Source organism: Notamacropus eugenii, chromosome 1 (assembly GCF_028372415.1).
Source record: "Notamacropus eugenii isolate mMacEug1 chromosome 1, mMacEug1.pri_v2, whole genome shotgun sequence".
In the NCBI taxonomy this organism is placed as follows: domain Eukaryota; kingdom Metazoa; phylum Chordata; class Mammalia; order Diprotodontia; family Macropodidae; genus Notamacropus; species Notamacropus eugenii.
Window position 1 is genome coordinate 521,962,566 of NC_092872.1, and position 14,112 is coordinate 521,976,677.

General features: G+C 45.1%; 1 protein-coding gene across 3 annotated transcripts; it reads left to right on the plus strand.

The window, feature by feature from the left end:
• Positions 1 to 6,011: 6,011 nt before the first annotated feature.
• WFDC2 (WAP four-disulfide core domain 2) lies at positions 6,012 to 13,818 on the plus strand. Of its 3 annotated transcripts, none has more exons than XR_011972391.1 (5): positions 6,012 to 6,341; positions 6,770 to 6,901; positions 10,501 to 10,653; positions 11,186 to 11,240; positions 13,468 to 13,818. XR_011972391.1 is itself a non-coding variant. In XM_072633728.1 (4 exons), the coding sequence occupies exons 1-3, from the start codon at positions 6,245 to 6,247 to the stop codon at positions 10,650 to 10,652; spliced, it is 381 nt and encodes a 126-aa protein (XP_072489829.1). In that variant the 5' UTR covers positions 6,164 to 6,244; the 3' UTR covers position 10,653; positions 13,468 to 13,818. The 3 variants fall into 3 exon arrangements, 1 of the variants encoding a protein (XP_072489829.1); XR_011972392.1 differs by having other exon boundaries at positions 6,068 to 6,341; positions 11,186 to 11,268; XM_072633728.1 differs by lacking the exon at positions 11,186 to 11,240 and having other exon boundaries at positions 6,164 to 6,341.
• The last annotated feature ends 294 nt before the right edge of the window (positions 13,819 to 14,112 follow it).

Consider the following 14,112-nt stretch of genomic DNA (forward strand, 5'->3'; position numbering starts at 1 on the left):
AATGAATGGGACCACAGATGTTCCTCAGGAGATGCCCCCTTGTCCCCAGCGCCTTGCTTTTATATGGCTGGATACCCAGACGCACAGAAGAAAGAAAGTGCAATACAGAATCTCACTGGTTGATAGACCTTGGTTTTGTCCCTTAAGGAGGGCCAGAAGTGATGTATCAGTATGGGTGGTCACAGGATGGGCAAAGTGGTCATAATATGGGCCCCTCCTTATGATGAGCAAAATAAGGAGGTCTGAAGGCATAAAAATAAGTTGGTGTACTTTCCACATCAAGACATCCCATCCATTCTGGGAGTGGTCACATGCTTATCACCCAAGAGGGTGGAGGTCCTCTAGTCAACATTTTTATGATTAGACAAATGAACCTTACAACAGGTTGGTGAGCATTGAACAGTGAACTTACAGCTTGTAGTTTAAAATTTGAAGCCTATTGTAAGAGAGAATCTATCTTATCTAATCATCCCTAAATATAATATATATAATATGGATTAATATCTGTAATTCTGATATGAATATTAGTTAATTAGATTAAATGATTGCATATTACTAGATGATTACATTCATAATTGCTAACAATAACAATAATTGCCCTTTTGGAATCACACAAACAATATTGCTGTTACTGTATACAGTGTTCTTCTAGTTCATTTCACTATGCATCAGTTCATATAAATCTTTCTAGGTTTATCTGAAATCATCCTACTTGTCATTTCTTATAGCTCAATAATATTCTATTATAATCATATATCGTGGTTTGTTTAGCCATTCCTCAATTGATAAGCATCCCTTTGATTTCCAGTTCTCAACCATGTGGAATTATTTAAACTCATAGGACTTTACTCAAATTTCTTCTGTACTATTTTAATCAATATTTCTCTGAATCTCTCCTAAACTGCAGCTTTAAATCAGTCCCTGGTCATTATAAAGTTCCCCTTTTACTGAGTAACTGATCTGTGAATTTTTTGTTTTCACTAAACTCTACAGAGCTCGTTAGTTCTGGTCCAGCTAACATAAGACTTGTTAAACAAATTGTGCTCCATTGATTTAATGGAATATTACCGTGCTGTAAGAAATTATCCAGAACAGCGGTAGGGAGCCTGGAGGCTCCTTACGTCACCATAACAAGGCAAAAATGAGGTGGAAGTGTTCTAGTTAATTCCTGTGGTGAAGCAAGTGAATTTACAATCTGTAGTTCATAGAACTTATAATCACTATCCCTATGGAATCACATCAAACTGGGAGATCATTTGTTACAGTATAGTAATATTCCATTATATTAGTGCAGCATAATTTGGGTGTCTAAGCCAAGCGTGGCAGAGGTGGCTCAATTACATGGAAAGTCCCCCAGCTATTTTTATTGCCCCTCGGTCCTTGTCATTCCTCTATTGTCCCACATGGAGAGATGGCCAAGGGCACTTGACCACCAACAAGTGGTCCTGCTTGCCAACCTGTGGCCTGCCTGTCTAGGCCCATTGACCCACGTGGATGCCTTGACATTTGTTTATCAACTCAGTTCATGTGTCTGCTCATCAGCTCAGTAGCACCTCCCAAAAGGTCAAGATAGGTCTGCTTGTCAGCTCAATTGTCAATCAATGGAATTCTGTATTTTCTGTAGACCCTTCTAGAGGATCAAGGTCAAGATCTATCAGTCAATGAAGCTTTATTTTACTGTGCCTCTTCTATATCATCTGGGCCAAGGGTGGGGAACCCATAGCCTCAAAGCTACCTGTGGTTGTCTAAGTCCTCAAGTGTGGCCCTTTGAATCCAAACTTCACAGAATAAATCTCCTTAATAAAAGGATTGGTTCTGTAAAACTTGGACTCAGTTAAAAAACTGCATTCAAGGACTTAGAAGGTCACATGTGGCCTTGAAGCTGCATGTTCCCCATCCCTGATGCTGGGCACAAAGCACTATATGAAGGAAGAACAAAATCAGCTTGGTTCAGCACCCTGGGCCTCTGGAATCTTGGTTGGTCATTGTGTTGATCAGAAATCTTATGTTCTTCACAGCTGTTGGTCTTTACAATATTGTTTTATTGAATAAACTGTTTTTTGATTCTTATCACTTTATTTTGCATCACTTCATAGGTCTTCCCACTGTATAAGAAAGTATTTGAGTATACCACTTAGATCAGAAGACTGTCCATTTGCTAGATAATTTCAAAGGAAACAGAAGAAATGAGGATCCTTTTGAAATCCAGAGAGAAGGGGCCTCTGGTCCTCAGAAAATCCTTAGTGAAAATAGAGAGAAAATCTAGGTACCAGTTACATGAAGTGGTCTAGAGAAAGCAAGCAGCTCTATTTTTTCCCTTGCAGGTTCTGTACTAAAGCAGAGGTTTTTAACTTTATTTGTGTCACGGACCTCTTTGGCAGTCTAGGGAAGTCTTTTGAACCCCATCTCAGAAAATGGTTTTTAAATGCATAAAATAAGATTCATAGGATTGAAAAAGGGAATGAATTATGCTGAAAAAATCATTGTAAAAATATGTATTTTTTGCACAGCCTTGGTTAAGAACACCTGTAATTAGGACAGTGCTACTGTCTTGCCAGACTACAATTATGATTAATTTATGGATTTTTTTTGTTTCTTCTAAGATAGCTTGAGGTATGAAGAACATTGGTTCTAGATCAAGCCTGGAGCAGATCTGTAAAGAAAATTCAGTATCTTCCCTGCCTTTGTCTGTGTAGCTCACAGTCTTCCCACAACTCAGAGAAATTTTTTGGAATTGCAGTGGCTGAAAAAAGGAATGGCTAACCCTCTAAATGATAAGGTCTTCTACACTCAACTCTCCCTCTCAAGAAGCTTTAGGATCTGATACAAACTCCTTTGTTTGGCATTGAAAGACTTTCACCATCTGACTGGAGCCTTCTTTTCTAGGCTTTAGTACCCATTACCATCCTTTATGAACTCTATCTTCCTGGCAAAGTGCCTTACTTGTTCTTTTTCTTTAGAGGTAACTGTGGGGCACAGTGGTTAGAATTCTGGACTTGAATTCAAATCGAGCCTAGACACTTACTAGCTGTGTAACTCTGAGCAAGTCACTTAACCTCTGCCTCACTTTCCTCAACTGTAAAATGGAGATAATAAATAACATCTATCTCACAAGGTTGTTGGGAGGATCAAAAGAGATAATATTTGTAAATTATTTGACACAATGTCCGACACACAGTAGGTGCATAATAGATACTTCTTCCCTTTCTTCCTCAGATATTCCATCCCTTCTATCTTTGCTTTTGCTCAGGTTTTCATACAGGTTCATACCCCTGCCTCTTCCTGCCACCCCACCCCCTATTGCTAGTGCCCTCTCCACAGAAATCACTTTGCATAAATTTGGTATTAATTTTTCTATTTATACATCACTTCTCCCCAGTTGAAGGGAAGGTCCTTGAGAGTAGGGTCTATTCTGTTTTGTCTTTGTATGTCCAGAGCCTAGCCCAGTGATAGGCACTGTGATTGTAGGTGCTTGATAAGGGCTTGCTGAATTGAATTAACAAAGAATTTCTTCATCCATAAAATGTGAGGTTGCACTAGATCATCTCTGAAAAACTTTCCAGCTATAGATCTACAATCCTGAAATAGGGAAGGGAAATAATGAATTAAGTTTTAGGCCTAAGATTTTAGAGCTGGTAGGGTTTTCAAGGCCACTTAACCCGTCTGATCACTCTCATTTCCCTGCTCAGTTCTGAGAGTCCTCTATTGATCTATTTATCTAGGATAAAATAGATGCTCCCCTGTTTAGCTTTTTAAATCCTGTTTTCTGTTGTTGTTCAGTCATGTCCAACTCTTTGTGACTTCATTTCATGTTTTCTTGGTGGAGATCCTGGAGTGGTTTTGCCATTTTCTTCTCCAGCACATTTTACAAATGACGAAAAACGGAGGGAATGGAGTCAGGTGACTTGCCCAAAGTCACACAGTTAGTAAGTATCTGAGGTCTGGCACCCGATCTACTGCCTCACCTAGTTTTCCAAATAACCTGGCCCCAAACTATCATTTCCAATCTCACTGGATATTACTCTCTTTTCTTCACTCTGTGATCCAGCCAAACATGCCTTCACTCATACACCATCTCCTGCCTTCTCTCTGGCCATCCCCCATGCCTGGAATGCTCTGACTCTTTATCTCTGCTTCACTGAGTAACTCTCCTTTAAGATGCAGCTCAGGCACCATCTTTGGCCAACTGCTAGTGTCCTCCCACCCCTACTATTTTGTATGTGTGTAAGGTTTGTGTGTAAACATGTATATATATATATTTATCAACTTTTGTATTTATGCTGTGTACATTTTTTTATGTACTTGCAGTTCCTGCATTAGAAAGTAAGGTCTTAGAGAGTCGGAATTGTTTTGTTCTTCATACTTACATTCTTAGCGCTTCCCACAGTGCCTGGCACATAGTAGACTCCTCGATAAATGCTTTGTCTTGGCGATTTGCTTGCTTGTTGCTTTCCAGTGTATTAGTCTTTACTAAAATGTGCTTAAACTGAACAGCAACACATCAGATCTGTTCGGAGCAGGACAGTGTATGACAAGATTATCACCTCGCTAGTGTTGGGCTGGAAACTAAATCCCATCTTTTTAATGCCAACTGGTTCTCGTAGGACACACAGTCTGAAGAACCAAAAGGAAATATTGCACAAAGGGTAATGGAGAAGGGCATGGTGGGTATGCTCAAGCTTCAATATATAGCCTGAAGAAACTTCCAGGAAGAAAATGAGTAAAATGGTTCACATAAATTCTTTAAGGAATTTATCATGTAACATGTATTATGATTTTCTCTTTGCATCTTATCCCTCATTACACAAAAGGCTTTATGAAGGAAAGGGATGAAGTACCCGGAACAAAACAGGCAATAAAAGTTTGTAATAAAGGGAAGGAAGGAATGACCTGTTTGCTCAAGGATCCTTCCCAGGATGGGGCGATTCGAGGAGAGTAAACGTTGGGACTGCTACCAAGTAGCATAAATTTGTTAAAGCTGAAAAAAATAAAATGAAATGTGGGATGGAGTTCAGAGAGAGGTGGCGTGTGCGAAGGAAGCTTCCCGGTCTCCTGTAAACCACCTCTTTGGGGTTTTGCACCCCAAACCCTGACTCAATGGACTCCACTCTCTGTTTTTTGTCGTCTCCCCCCACTCCCCCCACCGCCTTCCCAGGACATAAAACTGGTTGCCTCTGGCTCTGGTCTGGTTTCCGGGTTCTGGAGTTGCGGGGGATGAATTCCGAAATTCCAGGATTCCGCAGGAGGGGCGAACAATAGGGCCCCTTTGAGAGAGGCCTCTTTCACCACTAGGTCCGTGCCCACAGAACAGAACCTACTGGCGAGAACCGGCCGCCGGTGGCTCGGTGCCTGTCCTCTGTGTGCCCCTGCCCAGGAGCTGAAAGCCTGCCCTTGGCTCGTCTCTCCCTCCCCCCAGAGATGTTGACTGTTCCCTGACCTCAGAACAAACAGAAGTCTAGCTTGGTCACCTCTTAGCTGCCGTGGGAACGGCCCCTCCCTGAGCTGGCATGTCCTGGCGTCCCTGGAGGTAATCAGGGGCTAAGCACACCTGAGCGGGAAGTGGGGATGGGGAGGAGCTTGTGCGCGCCTGCTTCAGGCTGATCCCCCAACTTGAGGGGCAGGACCACGTGATCGTGTCCCCACTCCCCACAAATACGAAACCATTGGGAGCCAGAACCGCTACTCTTCCCAGTGGGGTTCTTTCCTACCTCCTGCCCTATTCTAGTGATTTCTCTACTGTTCCGCTTTTTCCTAGCCCACTAGGGTCCTGGAAATGGGAAAAATGAGACCCAGGAGCTCAGAATGGGAATCCAGGAGTGCCTTGGAACTCAATTCACTTCAATCCCAGCAAGTGGCTGCCTGTGATCCATGTAGTTCCCTCACCCCCCAGAGTGCAGGACCTATGCCCCGACATCTCCTCTACCCTCAAAGGATGGAGTTCGCCCGCCCAGGGTGAATAAAGTGGCTACAGGGTCTGGGGACTTGGGGGTGAGCTGGGCTGGAGACCGTTCAGCCGGAGAACTGCATTTCCTGGTAGCTACATGGGCCAAGAACGACACCTGATCTTGGGGGATTGTGAAATGGAATGAGGTGGCAGCCGGACCACACCATCCTCTTGCCCCCACCCAGTCCCCCTCCCCTCAGCTGGCTCCCTCCCCGCCCTCGCCTCCGCCCCGAGCGTCGAGCTCTCACTGTTTAAATCCCGCACTGGGAAGCCGATATCTACATCTCTTGCAGCGCCACAATGGCCAGCAAACATGCCCCCTTCTCGGCGTTCCTCTGCGGCCTTTTCCTCTTGTTCATTCTGGGCCTGGCCCCTGCCATCGGTCAGAACCACACTCGTAAGTACCGAGGCTGGGAGAGTGGAAGGGTTTAGTAGGGGCGGGACCCGGCACAACTTTAGGGTCGGTCGGAGGTGAGGGGGAGCCCCTGGACCTGATGTGGGAACCTGGGGACGGGAGCAGAAACCTGTGGGACCCTCCCCCCCTTGCCCGGAGTGGTAGGGACCTCCCAGGGAGGCGGAAATGGGGAACAGGGGCTTAGATTTGCCCCATGGGTGTTGGTAGAAAGGAGTTGGGGTCCGGAGATGGGGGACTTAGAGGCAGCAGGTGAAGTACCCAGGAGCTGGAGACATAATGGGACTCCTGAGGCACCGAGAACCAGAGATGAAGGGAATCCTGAATCTCGAGCCAGAGATCGAGGATCTTGGGCGGTAGGTGAGAGTTGGTGGGTGGGGCCCTCGCTGACCTCCCTTTACTCTTTGGAGCAGAAAAGGTCGGTGTGTGCCCAGAGGTGCAGGAGAGCCAAGACTGCCGGGTTGAATGTCGCTCAGACGAAGACTGTCCCGACGTCCTCAAGTGCTGCACAGCTGGATGCACATCGGTCTGCACAATCCCCAACGGTAATCTGCCGGTTACCCCTTCCTCGCCCCCAGAGCTCTGCGGGCCTCCAACTCCAGCTGTTCCTCAGTCGGGGTGGGGGGTACCCTGCGAGGAGCTGGGGTGGGATTTCAGGATATCTGTCTCCTCAAGCCCTCAGGGTCCAGCGTAGGGGAAGAAAACAAAGTCCCCAAACACTTCCCCTCCCCTACCTGGTTTGGCTTCCCTCCGCAAGCCCTGTACAGCCCTCCCTAGTCTCTGGTGCGTGACGGTTTCCGGGCTCAGACAGCTGGGACATTGTTCCCAGAAAGCCTGAGGTGGATAGCAAGGGGCCACACCTGGGGGGCGGAGTGGGGGACGGTTCGGGAGACATTTGGGCCGGCTAGGACCGACAGGCTCTGCCTACTCCTACCGCACACTCCCACAGCAAACTATTCCGATCACAGCCTGACCCCTGGAAGCAGGAAGAAGCATCCTAATCTCCTGGCTGCTCTGGATCAGAATTCATTTGTGGGGAGCGAAAGATAAAAGGATGAGATTGGACAATTTCCCTTGTAGAGATCTTGTAGTCCAACCCCTAATTTTTCAGATGAAGAAAGGAGAGGGGATAACGGTCCAAAATCAATAAGAGAATTGAAATCAGAGGACCTAGTTTCAAATGAGAGCTCTGGGATTACCACATTGCCTTGTCCCAGCCAGAATTGTTTATTTTCTGTATTTGTATTCACCAGAGTTTACCTCCGTGCCTGGTTCATACATATTGTAAGCATTCAATAAATGCTTGCTGGATTGAATTGAATACTCAGTACCAAGGGACTGAGGTTCCCATCCTTTGTTGTGGAGCTCCATTTACTCCAATCTTGCATCCCCACTCCGAGGCTTCCTGAAGTGCTGAGACAGGGGCATGGTAGGAAAGGAGCTAAAATGGGCAAGAGTTAGGGAAGGGCTCCCCAAGGAGGGTAAAGATACCCTGGGGCAAGTCACCGAGCCTCTCTAGTTAGGGAAGCCTCCTCCTCTTCCTCCTTCTAGGGAGGGTGGAGAGACACCTCTAGGACCTCCCCACATACCCTACAAGATGCCCAACCTCTTTGGGTCTTCTTTTTCTCTTCCATAAAAAAGAAGCTGGACTAGTGGACCTCCTAAAGTCTCCTCCAGCTCTAAATCTATGATGCCAAGTAATGGCAGAGTTGACATTATAGTCCACTCAAGTCCTTTTTTCTTTCCATTCCATCAAGCTGCCTTCTCAAAGTTAAATAATTAGGGAAGGTTATAGGTTAACTGGAAACTGGGGTTGATATTGAAACCAACAGAAAATTAGACCTGAGAGATTGGGAGAGGGATGAAAGACAGAAGGTGGTTCTGAAGCTCCTTCCTAGAGGTAATGATTGTTGTCTCTACGGCAAAAATGGGTAAACTAAGGCTTGAAGAGGGAGCCCAGAAAGTCAGACTTAGGCTTCTGAGGCCTTAGGACCAGGAACTTTTTTTCTATCCCAGATTAGGTGTCCTCATGTCATGGGGTGAGTGGGATCTTACCCTCTTGGTTGATGGTGGCCCTGGGGAATGGAAAAGACTTTCTTTAACCTAGCTGAGGAGAATTCACTCATTTGTGTTGGTAAGGCAAGGAGGTTTGTTTGGTTTTTTTTAATGACTTGTAGGTATATTAATGAATAGTGGAGGAGATATGCAGAGGAGTGGGTGGGAGTGTTTAGGTGTGTACAGGTGTGTGTGTGTGTGTATGCGTCTGTGTGTCTGTGTGTCTGTGTGTGTGTGTGTGAATGGTTGTGGGGCTCTATGCAAGTTTAGATGAATGACTGTATCTATGTAGGTTGTATTGGGTATAGGTTAGGGTTATTGGGGTTGTGTGTGGGTGAACTTAGAATGTATAAGACGATGTGGGTGAATTTAGTGTAGGTAAGTGTGTTGTGCTGATAAACATAAGTGTGTGAATATGTGTGATGGGAATGTTGGAGGGTAAGGACAGATATCAGAGTGAGGGTCTTAGAAGGCTCTTTGTCAGTCTTAATATTTAGAGCAACTCCACCTCTGAGTTCCTATACTGGGGAAAGGGAAAACCTTGCCAAGAACTGGGATTCTTGGGGGCTAGCAAGCATTGTATAAAATGAGAGGTTTGGACTACATGACCTCTCAGGTCTCTTCCAGCTTTAAGTCTGTGATCTTATGATCGAGTGTATCAGTCAGTTGTTATTTCATCTATGCCTAGCTCTGTGCTACAAGGAGATAAGAGAAACCCACCTGGCACAGGGTTTGCAAACTGAGTGCAAAAAATTGGTCACTGAATGAATAAATAGAGTCAGGGTTGACTCATAGCAGCCTGGGAAGGAGGCAGAGGTTGTCTTTGGCACCCTTTTTGGTGCCTCTCCCCAATACCTGAGGTGCTCATTGTCCCATCTTGACAGCTCTCAATAGATAAAGTATTTATTGCTATGGTCCAGGAATTGTTTTAAGTAGTAGGGTACAGAAATCAGAAAGGAGAATCCCTATCCTCAAAGATTTTATAGTCTAACGGGGGACAACAATACCTGAAGGGGACATGGGGGGTAGAGAGTGGGGGGAAAAGGAGGTGAAGACTTCTGGAGAAAGACCAGAGAGTAAGGAGCGGAACCAGGAGTGAAGCAACCATGCCTTGAACCTAATAAATGAGGTTCCTAGATCCTAGAATGTTGGAGGGTGGAACTTAAAGCACAGAATGACAGAACTAGAAGGGACCTTAGAGAGACTGTTTGATCCGGTCTCCTCGTTTTGCAAAAGTCCAGAAAAGGAAGATGACTCGTCCACTCAGTTGCTTAATAGTCTAGCTGGACAAGAATTTATTTCTGGATTCCCACTCCAGAATTCTGTTTACAAACCCTATGATTCCTCTGCCTTCCTCTATCCAAAACTATACTAGGAGGGGCTTTGATATCAGATCATCTATGGATAATCCTTTAGGGATTGACTTCTCCCATTTGACTGCGACCTCCTAGAGGTTAAGGACGCTCTTTCTGCTTTTCTGTGACAATGTCCATCAGTGGGTTTCTTTTCCTGAGAGTCTGACCTTCACAGTCTCATTTCAACCTGTGGGATAAAAGTACTATCTCCATGGAAAGGGGATTAGTCATCAGGATATAGGTAGAATTGGAATTTGGGGGATCTAGGGGTGCCTTCTTAGACACCTTAGAATCATACCAAAAAGTCATTATGACTATAAGGAAAGCAAGCTCTGATGAAAATATTCATGGTTATTATTTTTTTAACATTCATTTTTAAATTGTGAGTTGCAAATTCTCCCCCTCTCTGAAGCCCCTTCTCCACCCACTGAGAAGGCAAGAATATGATAATCCATTATACATGTGAAAAACATATTTCGGCATTAGACATGTTGCCAAAAAAGATTGTTATTTTTTTTAATGAGGCGCTCCACATTTCTATGATGCTTTTTCATTTACAGAATGCTGTTTTCACAATACACTTTGAGTGGTAGAAAGTTCAGATATGAACTCCAATTTTCCACTAGACCCTTCCACTTCTAATGCTAACTTGAGGGATTTAAGCCCCGTGTCTGCCAGGGAGCTTTGCCTAGGCTCCAGGTTTCAGGAGCTCTCCTCTCTCATTCTTTCCCCAGAGAAGAAGGGCAAATGCCCTGACAACGACAGTAGCATCTCTCTGCTGGGGATTTGCAAGGACGAGTGTTACAGCGACACCGATTGTTCTGGCCCGCTCAAATGCTGTATCAATGGCTGTGGAAACCATTCCTGCCTCACACCTCACCATTGAGGTGGGTGGGGGTACGAGGGGAAGGAGGCTGGGCAAAGAGCTAGGTCCTTAAAGGGAAAGTCCTGTGGGGGAGGGGAGGAAGAGAATGAGCATCTTTTTTTCATGGTCTACTATATGTTAGACACTGCACTAAAACGCGTTTTTACAGATATTGTCTCATTTGATTCTATAGCTCTTAGGGTGGTGGGAAGACCTTGAGGCAATTCTGGAAAAATTCAAGTGGGAACAAAGAATTGAACCCTTTTTGGATTTCCAGCCTCAGATTTTTTTCTATGGAAAGAGCCAAGGGGGAATCCTTGTCTGGAGGATACTGGCAACCCTTATGGGCTGAGAAAGCCAGATAGTAGAAAATATCCATTGGGGTGTGAAGTGAGCCTATCTGAAGTTTGGGGGTTTGTACTCCTTAGGGCTTGCATCACTCTCTCTTGATGTGACCATCAGCCAGTCCCCTAGTTTTTCTGGGCCTCAGTTTCCTAATGGGGATGGTTTCAATTCAATTCAATTCAAATGGTTTCAATTCTCTCTAATTCCAGGGCCTGTGATCTCTGGTCCTTTGGACACAGTGCTGGAAAGAATTCATTCAGAGAGGTCTGTGTGAGCAGGGGGGGAGTTGATGGTAAGAAGTAACAGGGAGGGCTCTTGGCTTTGCTGCTTCCCTGGGATGGGAGCTCTAGCAAGCTAAAGCTTTAACTTTCTCTGGTCTTATGTTCCCATTTCTTTTTCTGAAAATAAATGAGGCTAAACAGAACTCACAGTCTTTACTGCCTCAGTATCTGGTATATGGGGCCTCCCTGAACAGGACTTGTAACCAGAAGAACTTGTTCCAAAATCTGTCACTGCCCCTGCCTGGCCCTGGGACTCTGAGGAAGTCACTTAAGCATTCTGGGTCTCAGTTTCTTCATCTGTAAAATGAGATAACAATACTGCATTACGTACCTTATAGGTGGTGATGAACATGCTCTGTTAAAACCTAAAGTGCTAAATAAATGGAGGCTCTTTTAACTTTATCCCCAAAGTAGTTTTTGCACCTATGAAAGAGTAGGTCACTTTGTTTAGTTGTACAGTTGTGTCTGATTCTTTGTAACCCCATATGGAGTTTTCTTGGCAAAGATACTGGAGTGATTTGCCATTTCCTTCTCCTGTGATTAAGGCAGAGGTTAAATGATACAGCCAATAAGTGTCTGAGGCCACATTTGAACTCAGGTCTTTTTGACTTCCTGCAATTAAATGAATAGAGTGCTGGCCCTGAGCTCAAATCTGGCCTCAGACACTTCCCAGCTGTGTGACCCTGGGCAAATCTCTTAACCTTTTTTGCCTCAGCTTCCTCATCGGTAAAAGGACCTGGAGAAGGAAATGGCAAACCACTCCTGTATCTCTGCCAAGCAAATCCCAATGAGGTCATGAAGAGTTGAACAGGACTGAAAAATGACTAAACAGCAGCTTCCTGACTCCAGAGCCATCTAGCTGCCTCTAGTAGGTCACTAGATTTGTGTAACTGACCATAGGCAAATGTGATCTTTGGCTCAGTCACCAAGGTGGCATAGAGGATTGTATCATGGACTTGGAATCAGGAAGACCTGAGTTCAAATCCTGCACTACTTTAGGACCCTTGACAAGCCACTTGACCTCTCTGAATCAGTTCCCTCATCTATAAAATGGAGATAATAATAGCATCCAACAGGATGAAGCTCAAGTGAGATAATAGAGGCAAATTGGTTTCATATCTTATATAAATGATACCAATTATTGTATGTAAGTGTTATGAAAATGATAACTATTATTGATCAAAGATGAATATAAGTAAAAATGTCTGGATGGCCCCAAGTGAGGACTGCCCTTCAGTCAGTCACTTGCCACCTTGTCATGACTTCCTAGATTGGGGGTCCCCTGGCAGATGCCCTCCAGTGGCCTTGAAAGGAAAGAATCAGCCTTGGGATCACAACTCATTTTGGCATGTTGCTTTATATTAGTTTACAAGGCACAATATTGACAAGACTTTTTCGAAGTAGAGAGGGGAAGCCTTACTATGTCCCTGTCATAAGGAGCAAAGCTGAGTCTCAGACAGGGGCAGTTACCTGGTACAGTGCCAAGAATGGAGTAAGAGGAGTTGAGTTTAGACCCTGGCTCTCCTACTTACTCCCTGGGTGACCTTGGGTAAGTCACCAAATCTGTGGGCCCTTCGTTCTGCATCTCCAAAATGCCTTGGACTTGAATGCTTTCAGCTTTCAGCTCGGAAAACTGAAGCCTAGATATGTGATTTTCTAAAGGCTAGGTGGGTATAATGAGTAGTAAGGCTACCACCTGAACCCAAGTTTTCTGACTCCAAATCCAGTGTTGTCTTCACTATCCCATACTATCCCCACTTTACTGAAGGGTAAACTGAGGCCCAGAGAGGAGAAAGTTCTTGCCCAAAGGTATCATGGTTGCTCTTCAGTTGTTACAGCCATATCTGACTCTTCATGACCCCATCTGGGGTTTTCTTGGCAAAGATACTGGAACAGTTTTGCTATTTCCTTCTGCAGCTCATTGTACAGATGAGGATACTGAGGTAAACAAACTTAAGTGACTTGACCTGGGTCACATAACTAGTAAGTGTCTGAGGCCAAATTTGAACTCAGAAAGTTGAGTCTTCCTGACTCCAGGCCTGCCACTGAGGCCATCTTTTCCTGAACAGGTGTCTCCTTCGCAACATCCCCAACAGGTGTATTCATTGAGTGACTTCTCTTGAAACTTTCAGTGAGTGGGGAACCTATTAGCTCCTGAGGCAGCCCATGCCACTTTTGGATAATTGTAAAGATGTTTGCTCTTACCTTAGGTCTGACTTGAGTCAAGTTGGAACAAAGGTCACCCTGATCCTGGGAACTCCTGGACTCTTTAAAGTTATACTGAAAATCACAATGATCCTCCTGCACTTCCTGATGAGCTGCTGGAGCTCAAGGCTTCTGGACCAGCTGTCCTTGGGTCTGATTATTACCCTTCTTTCCTACCAGCACCTGGACAAACCCAAGAGAGAAAGCTGCTCACTGACCTATCCTCTGCTCTGTCATCCTCTGGGTCCTGGGACCCCATGCTGAATCAACCTCTCCTTCCCCTGCTGGGCTTCATACTTCCTTTCTGGGGCTGACCATGCCTAGCCAGTGTATCAATAAAAAGACTGGTCCCTGTACTAGCAGCACTGTGGTGTCCTGTCTTGGCAGCCTCCAGGGATATGGGTGGGTTGTTGGAATTTTTTGGGAGGGGTGTTGGGAAGGTGGAGAGATAGGAGCAGTTGGAGAAATTGGGTTGAGTACTGGGCTGTACCTTGGGCAAGACTGCAGAGCCTCAGAAGCCCAGGAAGAGGAGAAACCTCATGTTACCCTGTCTGGTAACGAGCTTCCCTTAGAGGGAAGTTTCTCTGTAACTTCCATGTCAGGTGGTCAGCCAGCCTCTATTTGAAGATGATTAGTGACTGCCTTCCCAG